Here is a 16,904-nt window from a genome sequence, read left to right on the forward strand (position 1 = left end):
CGTTTTGAACTTGACATCCAATCGGTTGGAGATTTTTGGTTCGGTGTCCCATTTCTTAATAATCTTAACTGTCTCGTTTTGAGTCAGAACGCCAGATCCTCTGGACACAAACTGTACTGTTGACTGGCACTCTGGTGAAGAGGATCTTGAGGGGTAACGAGGGTTGTAAATGAAAAAGTGAAAAAAAATCGTGCAACCAAAATAAACGCGTGAGCCAAAAATCCAAGAGAAAACAACATTCTAAAAGGACTAAAATGTGGTTAATAATTATTGAATCCTAATAATGTTTATACTGCTGCCATTGTGAGGTCAAAGGTTATGTTGTGTGAATCATGTGATTGGCAACCACTGAAGGAGACAGCAAACAATACGGTGGTGTCCATGTCATGAAACGATAACCCCCATGCTGTTTTCAAAATGAAGAATTAAATCAAATTAAAAGTAAAGTTACCCAGAATAGTACAGTACTACGAAACCTTCAGTCCTCCCAGATCGAGGTTCAAAGCCCCAGTAGTTTGCGAGTACCAGCAGGATGCCACACCACGGCCGAAGCTGGGATTCTTCTTCTTCCTATCATGTAATTGAATAGCAAAGTGAAATCAGGTTTTTAGAATGTTTTGCAAATGTATTATAAAATTAAAAATGGAAGTATCCCATTGGCACACGGATTGGGTCCTTTGTGTCTGACCTCCAATGCGCCCCCTTCCATTGATCATCACTGAGATGTTTCTGCACCTTGTTTGGAGCCCACCTGTGGTCTTTTCAATTGACTGCACATGATTAGGACAGACACCCACCTGTCTCTATAGAAGGTCCCACAGCTGAGAAAAAACAGAGGAGGAGGAGGAGGTTAGGAGCACGAGCTGATACAGCGCATTGTCACACCCACCACATGACGAACCAACTCAGGATCCCAGATTGGGACCCAAGTGCAGCCATGCAGTGGGTGACACCTCAGCACCACACTACTTCAGATAGAATGGAACCAGTGGGAGGTTTTTTATGGTGGCTGGAGTGCAATTCTGCCACCAGCCCCCAGGTTTTTCCCTGCAGGTTGGAGGGCCTACTTGCAGGGCTGGATGCAGATTAACATCATACCCGGGACGGGCAAAAACACAGCCAAGCCAAAATTCCTTAACCCTTGTTTTAACTTTATCATTCTGGGATATTATTTGCAATGGTGATGGACAGGTTGACAGACGAGATTAGACAAGAGTCCTCGTGGACTATGATGTTTACTGATGACATTGTGATCTGTAGTGATAGTAGGGATCAGGTTGAGGAGACCCTGGAGTGGTGGAGATATGCTCTAGAGAGAAGAGGAATGAAGGTCAGTAGGAACAAGACAGAATACATGTGTGTAAATGAGAGGGAGGTCAGTGGAATGGTGAGGATGTAGGGAGTAGAGTTGGCGAAGGTGGATGAGTTTAAATACTTGGGATCAACAGTACAGAGTAATGGGGATTGTGGAAGAGAGGTGAAAAAGAGAGTGCAGGCAGGGTGGAGTGGGTGGAGAAGAGTGACGGAGTGATTTGTGACAGATGATTATCAGCAAGAGTGAAGGGAAGGTCTACAGGACGGTAGTGAGACCAGCTATGTTATATGGGTTGGAGACGGTGGCACTGACCAGAAAGCAGGAGACAGAGCTGGAGGTAGCAGAGTCAGGTCAGTAGCTTGATGTCCAGCTCAGTGTGGCCCACTTTGGGTTCATCCTCTGTTCTCAGTAATCTTGGTGTTGCTTCTGGGATAGCGAGCTGCTAGGGTAGTGGTTTATTTTTTTAACAAAATCTGTCTCTAGCTCATCATACTGTTTCTGTCGCCTCACTGACATTTCTTATCCTACAGCAGCAGCAGCTCCAGCATCTGTCCCACCACACTCCGGGAATCCCACTGACCCCCCATCCGTCTGGCCTGCAAGCTTCCAGCTTGGCGTCACTAGGGGGCAGCTCGGGACTTTTGGCCCTGTCCAGCAGTCTGAGCATACAGGCCCACCTTGCTGCCAAAGAAGAACGCAACCACCTGGAGCTGGAGCACCAGAGGGGTAAGTGAAGACAAGAAGAACAGGGGGGGTTAGTGAGTGGTCAGCATGGGTGTAGATGAGGGAGGTCGAGTTTCATTAATATGCGGAATTTTATGAGGAAGCAACAAAAGCAGGGAGCATGTGCACCGAATGTAATTTATTCTGGATATTCAGAGGGCTTTTGATAAGGAGCAACATGAGAGGTCCAGGGTTAAAAATGAAGGAAGTGGGAGTTTACTTATACATTTATTTGCTTAGCAGAGGCTTTTATCCAAAGCGACTTACAGAGGAGGTCAAGATAATTGAGTAACATCAGCCTATGGAATGTTTTGAACAGGTTGCAATAGCTGATCACTGCAAGTGAAGAGCTATGAAGCTAGCAAAACAAAATAATGATCAATTAACAATATGACAGATATCCACAGAGCAAAAGCATGAACAATTTGACAAATATTCACTGATCAGTAGGGACTTCATTTGCTTCTTAAGCACATTGAGGGAGCCAGCACTTTGGATAGTAGTGGGCATCCCATTCCACAATCTAGGAGATGCATATGAAGAGTCTGGACTGAGATTTAATGGCATTGCCAGATGCTCTCCCTTGCAGACCTGTGTGGGTTTAGAAGGAGCATAGCCCCTTGTCAATGTCTCCATATACACTGGTGCCATCACACAGACTACTAAGGATTTGAACTTAATGCGTGTCACTACAGAGAACCAGTGAACCAACTTGAAGAGAGGAGTGACACTTGCCCATCTTGGCTGGTTGAATCCAAGGGTGGCTGCTGCATTTTGGACCATCTGTAGTGACTTGATGGCACATGTGGGTCCTAAAGGCCAAAGCCAGGACCAGACATTGTCCTGCATACTCAGTCTGTTATACAGAGTGACAGCAGAGAGTGAAGATGGGTGTAAAATTGGATAAAAAATAGGGGACCAACGGTCACAATGAGGGGAACATTTTCGGAATTAGACATGATGGTGTCCTTTGCAGATCAGTGTTGAGGGTGGCTGCTCTTTTTTAAGACCCATGAATGATTATGATAAGCATGAAAATAACAAGCTGGTTAAGTTTGCAGATGATATCAAACTAAGAAGGAGGGCAGGTGATGTAAAATCGGCTGAATCAGCACAGAGAGACTTGGACCACATATAGGCTTGGACAGATGTGAGGCAGATCAATATCTGGAGCATTACACACGGGAAACAGAAATGTTAGTCCGGAATTCACAATGAGGGGTTGAAATCTGAATATAAAATCAAAAGAAGGACCTGGGAGTCTGAGTGGACTCGTCACTTTCCACAGCTATCCAGTGGGCTGAAGTAATAAGAGGAGATGTCATATTGTGTACAGTAGCAAATGTGTGGAGTACACGTCAAACGAGATTATACGAAGGGAAGTCAAGCTAAAATTAGAAAATGGGATTTATCAAAAAGTGCAACGAACCTTCACAAAACTGATGCTGTCATTTCTCAATGTCGTCTCCACCCTTCTCAATGCACTTGTGCCACCTGCCTGGAAGTGCTGGGATTCCAGCAGAATAAAAAGTTTTGTCTCGTCCCCACAACCACTTCTGCACCTCTTTCTTCACGTCATCATCTGTCTCGAATCGATGACCACCCAGATGTTTTTTTTTAGTGGTCCAAAAAAGTGGAAATCACATGGTGCCAACTCAGGCGAATAAGTAGGATGTAGCAATACCTCAAACTTCAGTTTCTCCAGACTGGCCTTGGTGTTCTTAGCAGTGTGTGTGTCATTGTCTCCTTGAGACCGCAGTCCCCACCGCTTGGATCGAATAGCAGGCTTCACAGTGGTCTCCAGCAAGTCACAGTAACCTGCACTAGTGACTGTAGTACACCTCGGCACATAGCATTCAATAACAACTCGGGTGCAGGAGTGGTGGTGAGGACAAGACCAAACCTTTTGTTCTGATGGCATCCAGGCAAGTGCATTGAGAAGGGTGGAGACGTCATTGAGAAATGATCATTTTTGTGAAGGTTCACTCCATTTTCGAGTAAATCCCATTGTCTAACTTTAGCTTGACTTCCTCTCGTACTTAAGCTTCATAACACACTAGTGAGGCCTCTCCAGGGGCACTGTGTGAACAAAAAAGACATAGCAGCACTAGAGAACGTCCAGAGAAGAACTGATTAGGACTGAGAGGTATGAGCTATGAGGGGGGAACTGTAGGGTCAGTTTAGACAAATGGAGATCATGAGGTGACATGATTGAAGTGTTTAAAATTACCAAAGGAATTAGTGCAGTGGATCGAGACGGTGACTTTAAAATGAGTTCAACAAGAACATGGGGACACAGTTGGAAACTTGTGAAGAGTAAATTTCACACAAACATTAGGAAGTTTTTCTTCTCATAGAGAACCACAGACATATGGAATAAGTTGACAGTAGGACTTCAAGGACCTTCAAAACCTGATTTGATGTTATTTTGGACAATGCAGATGAATAGGACTGATGAGGTTTTTGGGCCAATGGCCTGTTCTCAACACAATTGTTCCAATGTTCTAAACAAAGCTCAATAGTGCCACCACATGTGTACATTGTGTAATTGTTGTCAGGGACCATGGAGGGTGTAGATACAAAGATATGTGTTAAGTGCAGGGTCACTGAGCGATTGCAGGTCCAGTCCAAGGCCTGGGGTTTGCAGTGGTGAAGGTTACCCCTTTGGCCCTTGCAGCTCTGCCAGTCACTGACGTGCTAATGATGTCTTCTTCTCTTCTCTTCTCTTCTCTTCTCTTCTCTTCTCTTCTCTTCTCTTCTCTTCTCTTCTCTTCTCTTTTCTTCTCTTCTCTTCTCTTGGATGCAGACCGTGCGCCAAGTCGGGTAAGTTGCATATTTTATATGTTTCTGGGTCCTCTTGTGTTCAGATCCATCACAGCTTAATTAAGCTTTGCTCAGGAGTGGTAACTTGGTCATCTGCCACTCCGCATTTTCTTAGGTTTCTTTATTGGGGATGTTGCACTGTTCAAATGAAGTGGCCAGCCTCTGTTGTCCCATTTTAACTAAGGAGCCACACACCCAACATTCCACAAAGTGAAAAATGTCACCAAGAAAGAATATGTGCCATTAAAGAAATTTGAATCAAACGTAATGAGAGGAAATTGGAAATGATTGGCACCATTTATGAGTCGGGAGCAGTGGGGAGATGACATCTTACACTTGGTCACCTCCTGCCAAGAACTACAATGGAAATGTCTTCATGTTAACAATACATACACACGTATGTACTCAGGCATACAAACATAACATGGCAGGAGCTGTGCTGAGAACATCAAGGAGTAACATGTAACATTCTCAGCGTTCAACCAAACCTCATCATGCTTTTAGTGGGGAGCTGTGCTGCTTTATAAAGTGAAATTAACATTTGCGTTGATTATATTTACAGTTATTTGCTTGGCAGATGCTTTTATCCAAAGTGACTTACAAAAGAGTTCATCATAATCGAGTAAACTTTAGTCTGGGGGACTATTTAGGAACAAGTGTTACAGAACAAGGAGACACAATTGATCAAGTCAAGTGAGGAGCTCAGAACTAAATACAAGCGAGTTACCCTCCCTAGGCTACAAAAGTCATTATCAGGTAGACAGAATTTCACCATTAAGAGAGTCTTCAAACGCTTTGTGAAATAATCAGCATGACACACACAAAAAGGTTTGGGGCAGCCACCCCATATATTATCCCTGGATGCAAATGGGTATGCAAAATCGCAGTGAAGTTCATAGATTGGATGAGATTCAAGAGTGAACTGAGCTACATGCGAGTAGCCTGGTCTTTTAACCCTTAAACTGCCACATACGTGGGAGGTTAATGCATCCCTGGACGCCAAATACGTAAGTAAACGTCACAATTCACCAAGAAAAATTAAAATTATAATGGAACGCATATTTTTTTCATGCAGAGAGCATCACAACTACTGCTACACTGACAATTTTACACACCAATGAACTGCAAAAACTATTGAAAAAAACTACTGCAACAATCTCTTATTATATGTAGAAGGTGCAACTGATGCCATTGATGAAATTCAGTAAACCACCGAGCCAACTGCGCTTGAATTGGCTGCACGCAAACACACAGAGGCCAACGCTGATGCTTGCAGGCCAGTCTAGTGCAGCGGCTGAATCTCAGGGACAGTGATGCTGATTCACTAGAGGGCGCCAGTGGCCATGAGCTGGCTGCTCAACGAATGTACGGCACTGACTGATCAGCTAGCAAATTGCACTGCGAAGCGACTATAGCTGGTTCTGGCGGTTTAAGGATTAAAGCAGGGAACCGGAAGTGATGTTACTGAGGACTGGAACCAGAAGTGACATCATTCTTGGCCCCTGCGGTGAAAACATTTGCTCAGAACTGCATGAGATTAGAAACTTATGAATAATTTATTTCTGGAATTTTCCACGTCATTTTTTTCGGGCCACCATAAATGGCATAAGACTGAAACCACAGAAGCCGAATTGACCGATAAAATCCTTTTCTCGTGACAGCTTCACTCAATGCTGTCAAGTGTTCTGTTCACCCACCGCAATTCTGACTGTTAGCACAACGTAAATGGAGTTTTGTGGCTGTTCTTTATTTCTTTAGGTGGTGTCTTTACGGAGAGCACTTTTTAGATGCTGTTCAAAGCAAAGCAGTCCTTCTGGGCTGACCTGGGATTCAATCCACATTCACCTGCTCTTCATTTTATGTCACACATTTCAGTGAGATTACTAGAATGCTAAGTAACTGGTTTTTGTTGTATATAGCGCCTTTCTCAGCCAACACAATTTTGAAGTACATTTAGGCCTAAGGCCAATAAAAGCTGCAGAAGCAGGCTGATGTCAGCTTGTGTGATTTGCATGGATGCCAACATGGGCCACGTAGAGCGCAGTACCCTGTCTTAAAAGGGGGGTCTGGCTGAATATAAATGGACACACAGCAGGGCATCGTTGATCTCTCAATCCGTATTCAGTCTGCCATTTCCTGGACAGGCCTGGAGAAGGCAGCTTTCTAGACCTAAAGTTTCTGACTCAAGGAAAGAATCCATCCAGGGATGAGAGTTCAGTTAACAAACGGCACATTCACAGACTCGCTTAAACTCACAGGTTTGGGCCGGTTATGACTACTGCGCCGTGTGTCATGTGTGGGGAGGTCGTGAGCTTGTCTTTATTTGGTGGTCCTGTTTGAGCAACTGCCTGTGGCCGGCTTCACATGATAATGAACACCCTGAACCTTAATTTAGAGATGCCAACCCACCTACCAGCATGTGATTAGTGTGAGGGCACAGAGGGAACATGCAAGATCTACAAACACAGGTGTCAGAAAAGATGAGTGGTGAGCTGTAAGGAGATATGTGAGGTATGATGGGAGGTGAGAAGTGAGGAGATACGTGAGTTATGATGGGAGGTTAGGTGTGAGGTGAAGTGTGAGGAGAGATGTGACGTGAGATAGGATGTCAGATGAGGTGTGAGGAGAGACTTGAGACAAGATGTGTGGTGAGATGTGAGGTGAGCTGTGAGGAGATATATGAGGTATGATAGGAGGTGAGATGAGGTGTGAGGTGAAGTGTTAGGAGAAATGTGAGTTGAGATATGATGTGAGATAAGGTGTGAGGAGAGACTTGAGGCAAGATGTGAGGTGAGAAGTGAGGAGATATGTGATGTGAGATATGATGTGAGGTATGATGGGATAGGGTGGAGTGGTGGCTCTGAGGCTAGGGATTTGCACTGGTAATCGGAAGGTTGCCTGTTTGAATCCCGTAAACGCCAGAAGTGACTTTACTTCGTTGGGCCCTTGAGCAAGGCCCTTAACCTGCAATTGCTCCATCTTAGGTATGACGTCAATCTGCATCCAGCCCTGTATGTAGGCCCTCCAACCTACAGGGAAAAACTTGGGGGTTGGTGGCAGAATTGTCACTCCAGCCACCATGAAAAACCTCACACTGTTCTACTCCATCTGAAGTAGTGTGGTGCTGAGATGTCACCCGTCACATGGCTGCACTCAGGGCCTAATCTGGGATCCTGAGCTGGTTTGTCATGTTGTCGGTGTGGCAATGCGCTGTATCAGCGCGTCCTCCTCATATGATGGGAGGTGAGATATGATGTGAGATGAGGTGTGAGGAGAGACTTGAGACAAGATGTGTGGTGAAATGTGAGGTGAGAAGTGAGGAGATATGTGAGGTATGATGGGAGGTGAGATGGGAGGTGAGGTGTGAGGTGAAGTGTGAGGATATGATGTTAGATGGGAGATGAGATGTGAGGAGAGACTTGAGGAGAGATGTGAGGACAAATTTGAGGAGAGACTAGAGGACAGATGTGCCATGAGATGTGATGTAAAATGTGGGGAGAGATGTGAGGTGAGATTTGGGGAGAGATGTGAGTTGAGACGTGAGGTGAAATATGTGAGGTACAATGTGATGTGAGATGCGGTGTGAGATTTGAGGTGTGTATCAAGATGCCGTACCTGAAGTGGAGCAAATACTGTAAGTACTGCCTATGTCAGCTTCTCAATCCCCCTTCTCAATTTCTTAGTCAGGCCGGATCTCGATAGCGATTGTGTGCATACGTTAAATTAATCAGTGTGGGAGTGGGGTGGTGTTTATCCTTTAATGTTTTGATCACAATGATATTTGTACGTCATATCCAGGTAGAATGGAGGGTTCCTCCTGGAAGGTCAGTGTGGGAATTATCATTATGTTACCATTTACTGCCATATCCGTGTCTCTGGTTAGACATAAAGTGAGACGTGAGATGAGATGTGAGGTGAGATTTGAGATGGTTGTTCTTGATAAAATAACCCCCACTATTTGGTGTCTACACTTCAGCTCGAATACAAGAATGATGCTCCCAGTTTAGAGGTTTTTCCACTTGGAAATCGACCAAAGATTGTGCGGCTTTATGCCTTATAATATAAGCAGCTCTACTGTATGTCCTATACGGCACCTCCCCACAAAGTCTGTGGTGGGATTTCAGGAGGCCTTTAATTAAAATTATCATTGCCTCTAACTGCATCTTCACAAAACTAGACAGGTGCAGTAACATCAGTGGCCTTTACGGAAAGCTGGCAACTCATTTTTAAAAAGCAGAGCACATTAGAAAGCAGATTAGCTGAAACCGAGAAGGCAATTGACTTTATTGATTTGAAACTTGTGAGCTGTTTGCTCAATAAATATTCATGGCTAACATCGAGAAAACATTTAGAGCTGCAGACAGCACACCATCCATTCATTTTCTGAACCTGATTTTTTTCCATAGGGACTTTTGGAGGATAGGCACATGTGCCAACAGCAGAGGTGGGAGGGTGGGGGAGGTGGGGGGGGGGGGGTAGCACAGGACCCAAGTCTAGACGGTATGCCAGGGTAAACTCACACTGGCCTAAAATTAGCACCATCCCTCAAGATGGCAGCCTGTCTCTAGACTGTGAGAGGACAAACACACAAACACGGGGAGAACATGGAAACTCCAAGGAGAGGCCATCCTGACCAGGAAATGACCCACAATATATGCTGGCCCAGCTGTGGAATGGCCAATAGGGGGAGGCAGCTTGATGGCCGAGGTCTCCAGGCCTCTGAACAAATCCAAAACGTATTCTGGGATATCATCTACTGTTGAATTCTGCTCTGTACTTGTAATATTTCTATTGCACTATTATATTGTATTGAGGATTACTTCTGTTCTGTTCTGTGTATTGTATTGACCTCCTTTTTTTGACATCCACTGCACGCCCAACCTACCTAAAGAGGGGTCTCCTATTTGAACTGCCTTTCCCGAGGTTTCTTCCATGTTTTTCCTTGTCTTCTTAGAGAGTCAAGGCTGGGGGGCTGTCAGGAGGCAGGGCCTGTTAAAGCCCGTTGTGGCACTTCTTGTGTGATTTTGGGCTATACAAAAATAAATTGTATTGTATTGTATTGTATTGTATATACCCTGACTGCCCACTTATTAGGTACTCACCTTGATATTCCTACACGTCACAGATCACATGACAGCAGAATGTGGGTGAATTAGGCAGATCAGCATTTCTAGCGTCACTTGGTATTCTGTAGAATGTTGGAATAGGAAAAAAAACAAATGACATTTGTGACTTTGACTGTGGCATAATAGTGGCCTCCGGGCGTGTTGGTTCTAATATCCCCCAGTGGCTGTCATACAGTTCAAGAGCTTACTGGGAAGGTTCAAAAAGCAAAGAACTACAAGTAGTAGACGATGGTGTGCGTGAAAACAGCTTATTGATCAGAGGAATCAAAGAAGAATGGCGGGAGTCACACAAGCAAGCAGGCAGACCACAACCAGATATGTCACAACGTTGGCCTGAAGAACAGCATCTCTTACTGGACTTTGTCATGGATAGGCTGTCCGACGCCAAGGTTATCACCCCAAAAACAAGCAAGCACACCTTCAGTAGGCAGAGAAGTATCAAAATTGGACACACGTGAGGAGAGGATAAAAGTTACTTGTTTGGGTGAATCCTTACGTATCATGATGATGGAAGAATCCGATTTTGGTGCCTCTCTGCAGCTCCGGTTTCAACTGTGCAATTGAGGAAGCACACATTACGGCCCCTGATTCCCCATTGAAGAACATCTGAGTGACAGGGTGGATGTGAACGTTGCTGCCAATCAAGATGATTCCTTTATGGCTGCAGTTTATCCACACAACATGGCGGTGCACCACGTCACAAAGCGCACACCATCACCAAATGGTCCAGACCAGCGACTTCCCATTGCTTAGGTGGCCTGCACAGATCTTCTTTGACAGGTGGAAAGGGCTCTTTGCAGCAAGGCTGTGCAGCTGTCCAAGCATTACAAACTCCATAATGCCATCACTTCCACAAAGTTTCTGAACAGCACATTCAACTTCTTGTAATGTTTATTATGCCCGGGCGAATCCATGCTATTCTGAAGGCCAAAGGATGCAAAACACGCTAACTGGCAACTCAACGTATACAATACTAGCCGTCCCCTGCGGCTCTGCCCACGTAGAAGTGAAACAGGACAAACTGCCTGAGCAGAGGCAAGGTACGCTCCAACACGTGGCGACAGGTAGAGCGACTCGAATGGAGGCTCCCTACCACTGGTGTCACGCTTCCCCCTCCCCTCGGGGCGCAGCCTCTATCTCAGATTAGCACGAATATAAGCGATCTATGATAGTTAGCGCGATGAGAGAATTTGCAAAATCAACCGGAATGTTCCAGCAAATTCTAGAAATAAAACCTGATCTAAATCAAGAGTTAAGTAGTCCTCTTGTGAAAAGTGAACAGACAGACATTGGATTTTATATATAGAGAGATATAGCCAAAGGTTTCTGGACACCTGAGCGTCACACCGGTATGAGCTTGTTGAACATCTAACCCACTGACGTTAACATGGAGTTACTTTGCGGCTAAAACAGCCTCCACTCTTCTTCCCAAATGATTTTGGAGTGTGTCCGTGGGAATTTGTGTCCATTCAGCCAAAAGAGCATTTTGTGAGGTCAGGTAACTGCTGTTGGACGAGACCCCTGGCTCTCAATCGGATCATCCCAAAATCATTCAGTAGTGCTGAGATCAGGGCTCTGTGCAGGCCTCTGCCAAGATCCTCCATGTTTATATGGATCTGGCTTTGTACACAGCGGCACCGTCAGGCTGGGATAGAAAAAGGGCCTTCATCAAACTGTTACCTCAGAACTGGAATTGTCCGAAATTTCTGACTGCTATGGCATTAATAGGACCCTTCAGTGGGACCAAGGGTCCTAGTCCAGACCCTGAAAATCAATTCCAACTCTTTTTTTTTATATTCTATTGTATTAAAATAAAAAAAAAAACATTCCATACATGCAAGTCAAGTTTAACTAAACTGGTTTGAAACAAATTGAGCCCCAGCCATGAGCAAGAGAGCTATGTCAGCAGAGTGGCACTTTAATATAGTAAAAATGTCTGACTGCTGTGGCATTAACAGGACCCTTCAATGAGACCCAGGGGTCTAGCCCCGGCCCTGAAAACATTTCAGACAACAGGCAACAGTTTGGTGAAGGCCCTATTTTCTATTCCGGCCTGACGGTGCCGCTGTGTACAAAGCCAGATCCATATAAACATGGAGGATCTTGGCAGAGGCCGGCACAGAGCTCAACTGCAGACCATTCATCCTTCTGCACCAAACTTTACAGTAGGCATCCAGAAGGCAGTGTTCTCCTGACACCCGCCAAACACAGACTGCCCGATAATCAAGCGTGATTCATTACTCCACGTTTGCACTGCTCCAGAGTCCCAAGTCCGACACCTGGCATCGTGCATAGTGGTCTTAGACTTGGAAGCCCATGACATGAAGCTCCTTGAAGTTCTTGCGCTGATGTGGCCTCCAGAGACAAGTTTGGAACTGTGATTCCATAGATGGTTGGCAACTTTTACACACTTGCCTGGCACACTCCTCAGTGAGTTTGGGTGGTCTACCACTGCATGGCTCCTTAGTGCTTCTCCTTCACAACATTCGCTCTCTTACAGTTGACCAGGGCAGATCTAGGAAAGTAGAAATTTCACATACTGACTGGTGACAAAGGTCGCATCCTGTGAGCGTGCCGTGTTTAAAGTCACTGAGCCCCTCAGTATGACCCGTTCTACTATCAGTGTTTAGTATGGTGCTGTGCTCGATCTGATTCACCTGTTAAGAACAAAGGCTCATTCATTTGGGGGGGTGCTCTCCACATGCTTCATGTAAAATGTGATGGAGTGATCAGTGGTGGGGGTCCAAAATTGGTGTACCCCCAAAAAACAAAAGCTTAAAATGGCCCTGTTGGCACCTGAAGCTGTCCAGATGGACTCCCTGCTCTCCTAAATTTCAATTAAGTGGGTTAAGGAAAGCGATGAGTGACTCAAGCTACGGCCATCGCTGCCAGACTATGTGATGCCTCCAAATAGACGAATGATGTGCGACATTTGCATATTTATACTGATTATCTCCTAAAGGTAATTAGAAAAATGAGTTATTACTCCCTATAAATACCTGCAACAAACCACAGCCTCTAAATTCATTTTTACTTTGTGCGAGTGCTCACAAAATAAGGCTCTAAATAGAATATTTATTGAAATGTCGACTGTTGGCAATGTGGAGGAACAAAATAACACAGTAAAAAGTCTGAATTCACAACAAGCCGCCCTAATTTGGGTGTTCGTAACAAACGTAATGATTTACATCATGAGGTGGAAGTACATAATAAACAATAAGAGTGACGTCAGAATGGCCAGAACAGGAAGTGATGTCAGAATGGCCGGAACAGGAAGTGACATCAGAATGGCCAGAACTGGAAGTGACATCATGTTGGCCAGAACCGGAAGTGGTATCAGAGTGGCTGAAACAGGGAGTGACGTCAGAATGGTCAGAGGAAAAAGAGAAAGGCTCAGTGAACACTGCCATCCCCTGGCCTGGCATGTAATGATACCCATTCGAGCCCTTTAACCGCCTCCCATATGCATGGGTGTGATGCTGGACACCAAGACGAGTTGAATGGTCTTTCATATGTGGGGATTTTCTCAGACTGGTGAGTCAGGAAGCAACAGACAAACAAAGAAAAAGTATCACAAAACATTCAGAAGTAATTCTTGCGAACACAGATTCTTATTGAAATGACCAGACCACAATATCATCAAACCACTCAGTGAAAGCTAAACATACTGAATAAACTGCTTAAATGCAACATCTGCTTTTATTTTTACATTTTTTTTCTGTTCAATGGAAAAATCTGACTGGCTCCCCCTAAAGGAACCCTGGTGCTGCTAGAATAGGTCCCAGCCCTCCATGATTTGATGATTTGATTAAGCTCTTTCATTATTATTTATTATCAAGTGTTTTAGGGAAGACATAAAGAACTGACATTATTGAAAGACACAAATATCAGCAGTCAGTCAGTCATTTCTCAACCCGCTATATCCTAACACAGGGTCACGGGGGTCCTAGCCAGCACAGAGCACAAAGCAGGAACAAATCCCCGGGCGGGGCGCCAGCCCACCGCAGGGCACACACACACCCAGCACACACTGGGGACAATTTAAGATCACCTAACCTGCATGTCTTTGGACTGTGGGAGGAAACCCCACATAGACACGGGAGAACATGCAAACTCCACGCAGGGAGGACCCGGGAAGCGAACCCAGGTCTCCTTACTGCAAGGCAGCAGCGCCATCACTGCACTACCGTGCCACCCAATATAGTATTTATTTTCTAATTCAGACATGAGTTTTTTTTGGTCTGTGCAAGCTGTAATGATCGATGGGCACACACTTCAGGCACCTTGTCAGCTCCCACCTCCCTCACAGCACTCCCTTTATGCGTTGATGTCGTTCCCCAGCACCCTCCTAATGAGCAGTCTGCCACCCATGTAACCCCAACTGGTACAATCGATTCTTTCTGCCAGGCCGCAGCCCTTGGCAGGAGTCACAGAGACAAGTCTCGCGCTGCGGTGCTCCAGGCTTTGGAGGCCTGTGGTTTTTTTTTTTTGTTCTTCTCATGCTGCTCAGTCATTCCAAGAATCTCTTTGTTGGGAGAGCGTTAAATAAACAGCCCCCAGATAAAATACCAGGTCTGTTGAGTAAGGCGGGAGGTGTGGAGGGGTGTGGGGGGTGGTAAGGCTTTGCTTTGTGCCAAAGTCCTTGCCAGGGCACAGACCTTGAGAAAAAAGGGAGAGTTTCATAAGGAGGAGAGAGAAACATAAATAAGAAAGGAGAATAAAGCCAACGCTTCAATGGCATACATGCATTTATTTATTTCTTGATTGATTTATTTAATAAAAATCAAGTCAATTCAATTCAGGGCACCAATCCACTGTAGGACTCACTCGCACAAGGCCAATTTGGATTGCTAACTAACTTAACGTGTACGTGTTTGGGGAAACAAAAACTACAGTAAAAGCAGCTTAAGATCATACAGGGAAGGCATGCAGAGATAGATAGATAGATAGATAGATAGATAGATAGATAGATAGATAGATAGATAGATAGATAGATAGATAGATAGATAGATAGATAGATAGATAGATAGATAGATAGATAGATAGATACTTTATTAATCCCAAGGGGAAATTCATATGCAAAGTCCATATGGGCCACACCATTTCTTCATTTATTTTTTCCAGGCTCCCTTACTAATAAATTTAAAGACTCCATTAGTAAGGCATCTTCCCTTTAGTCATTTCCTCAGATTTGTAAAGTTCCTGCTTTCCTTTCCCTTTGCTCATTTGTTTGTGTCCCCCACATGGCACTAGAGAGAGGGAGCTTGGCAAGAGGCAGGTATACCATTATGGTGGTACAGAGACGACCCCCGAAATTCGCAGAGGGTTACAAACCCAGAGCACCCGTGAATTGTGAAAAACCACAAATTTTGGATGTGGTCAAAAAAAATGCCTATAAATACCTGTTTTTATAGTTTAAACCCTAAATCTTCTTCTTCTTTCAGCTGCTCCCGTTAGGGGTTGCCACATTGGATCATCTTCTTCCATATCTTTCTGTCCTCTGCATCTTGTTCTGTTACACCCATCACCTGCATGTCCTCTCTCACCACATCCATAAACCTTCTCTTAGTCCTTCCTCTTTTCCTCTTCCCTGGCAGCTCTATCCTTAGCATCCTTCTCCCAATATACCCAGTATCTCTCCTCTGCACATGTCCAAACCAACGCAATCTCGCCTCTCTGACTTTGTCTCCCAACCGTCCCAACTTGAGCTGACCCTCTAATGTCCTCATTTCTAATCCTATCCATCCTCATCACACCCAGTGCAAATCTTAGCATCTTGAACTCTGCCACCTCCATCTCTGTCTCCTGCCTTCTGTTCAGTGCCACCGTCTCCAACCCATATAACATAGCTGGTCTCACTACCGTCCTGTGACCTTCCCTTTCACTCTTGCTGATACCCGTCTATCACAAATTACTCCTGACACTCTTCTCCATCCATTCCACCCTGCCTGCACTCTCTTTTTCACCTCTCTTCCACAATCCTCATTACTCTGTACTGTTGGTTCCAAGTATTTAAACTCATCCACCTTTGCCAACTCTACTCCCTGCATCCTCACCATTCCACTGACCTCCCTCTCATTTACACACATGTATTCTGTCTTGTTCCTACTGACCTTCATTCCTCTCCTCTCCAGAGCATATCTCCACCTCTCCAGGGTCTCCTCAACCTGCTCCCTACTCTCGCTACAGATCACAATGTCATCAGCAAACATCATAGTCCACGGGGACTCCTGTCTAATCTCATCTGTCAACCTGTCCATCACCATTGCATATAAAAAAGGGCTCAGAGCCGATCCCTGATGCAATCCCACCTCCATCACTCCTACCACAGATCTCACCACTGTCACACTTCCCTCGTACATATCCTGTACAACTCTTACATACTTCTCTGCCACTCCCGACTTCCTCACACAATACCACAGCTCCTATCGAGGCACCCTGTCATGTGCTTTCTCCAGGTCCACAAAGACATAATGCAACTCCTTCTGGCCTTCTCTCTACTTCTCCATTAACATCCTCAGACCAAACATCACATCTGTGGTGCTCTTTATGTAAAGGTAAACCCGTCTACTGTACAGGACTGCACTGCTATGTCTCTATGTGCTAGAATGTAAAATAACAATGTTATCGCTATATGTACTGTAATTCATGCAAGCGCGTTTTCTTTGGTATGCGCTGTCATTTTCTCTAGTATAAGTAGGGTAAATACGTAATAATTTAATTTAATTTAATAAAAATACAGTAAAATGTACAGGTACTCACCAATAATGAATGATATTGATTGAAGATGATGATGATGATGAATCAGCTGTGCAGTACGATGAAATTATATAATGAAGATAATGACTGCACAGCAAAGCAGAGGATTTACAGCTCCTTGGGTGGCGCCTCTTCTCCAGCCGCTTCAGGAGGAGTCG

At 44.8% G+C, this 16,904-nt stretch overlaps 1 protein-coding gene across 6 annotated transcripts in view; it reads left to right on the forward strand.

Annotated features, from left to right (window-relative positions):
* tle2b (TLE family member 2, transcriptional corepressor b) overlaps positions 1 to 16,904 on the forward strand; it is a 186,847-nt gene that overhangs the window by 131,138 nt on the left and 38,805 nt on the right. For 5 of the 6 annotated variants that reach the window (XM_051935265.1, XM_051935266.1, XM_051935268.1 and 2 more), the window contains exons 7-8: positions 1,846 to 2,041; positions 4,845 to 4,861. In XM_051935265.1, the coding sequence (XP_051791225.1) occupies positions 1,846 to 2,041; positions 4,845 to 4,861 (213 nt within the window). The remainder of the gene's footprint in view (positions 1 to 1,845; positions 2,042 to 4,844; positions 4,862 to 16,904) is intronic. The other variant, XM_051935269.1, reaches the window with a different exon arrangement.

The sequence above is a fragment of the Erpetoichthys calabaricus genome, chromosome 12, assembly GCF_900747795.2.
Source record: "Erpetoichthys calabaricus chromosome 12, fErpCal1.3, whole genome shotgun sequence".
NCBI lineage: Eukaryota > Metazoa > Chordata > Cladistia > Polypteriformes > Polypteridae > Erpetoichthys > Erpetoichthys calabaricus.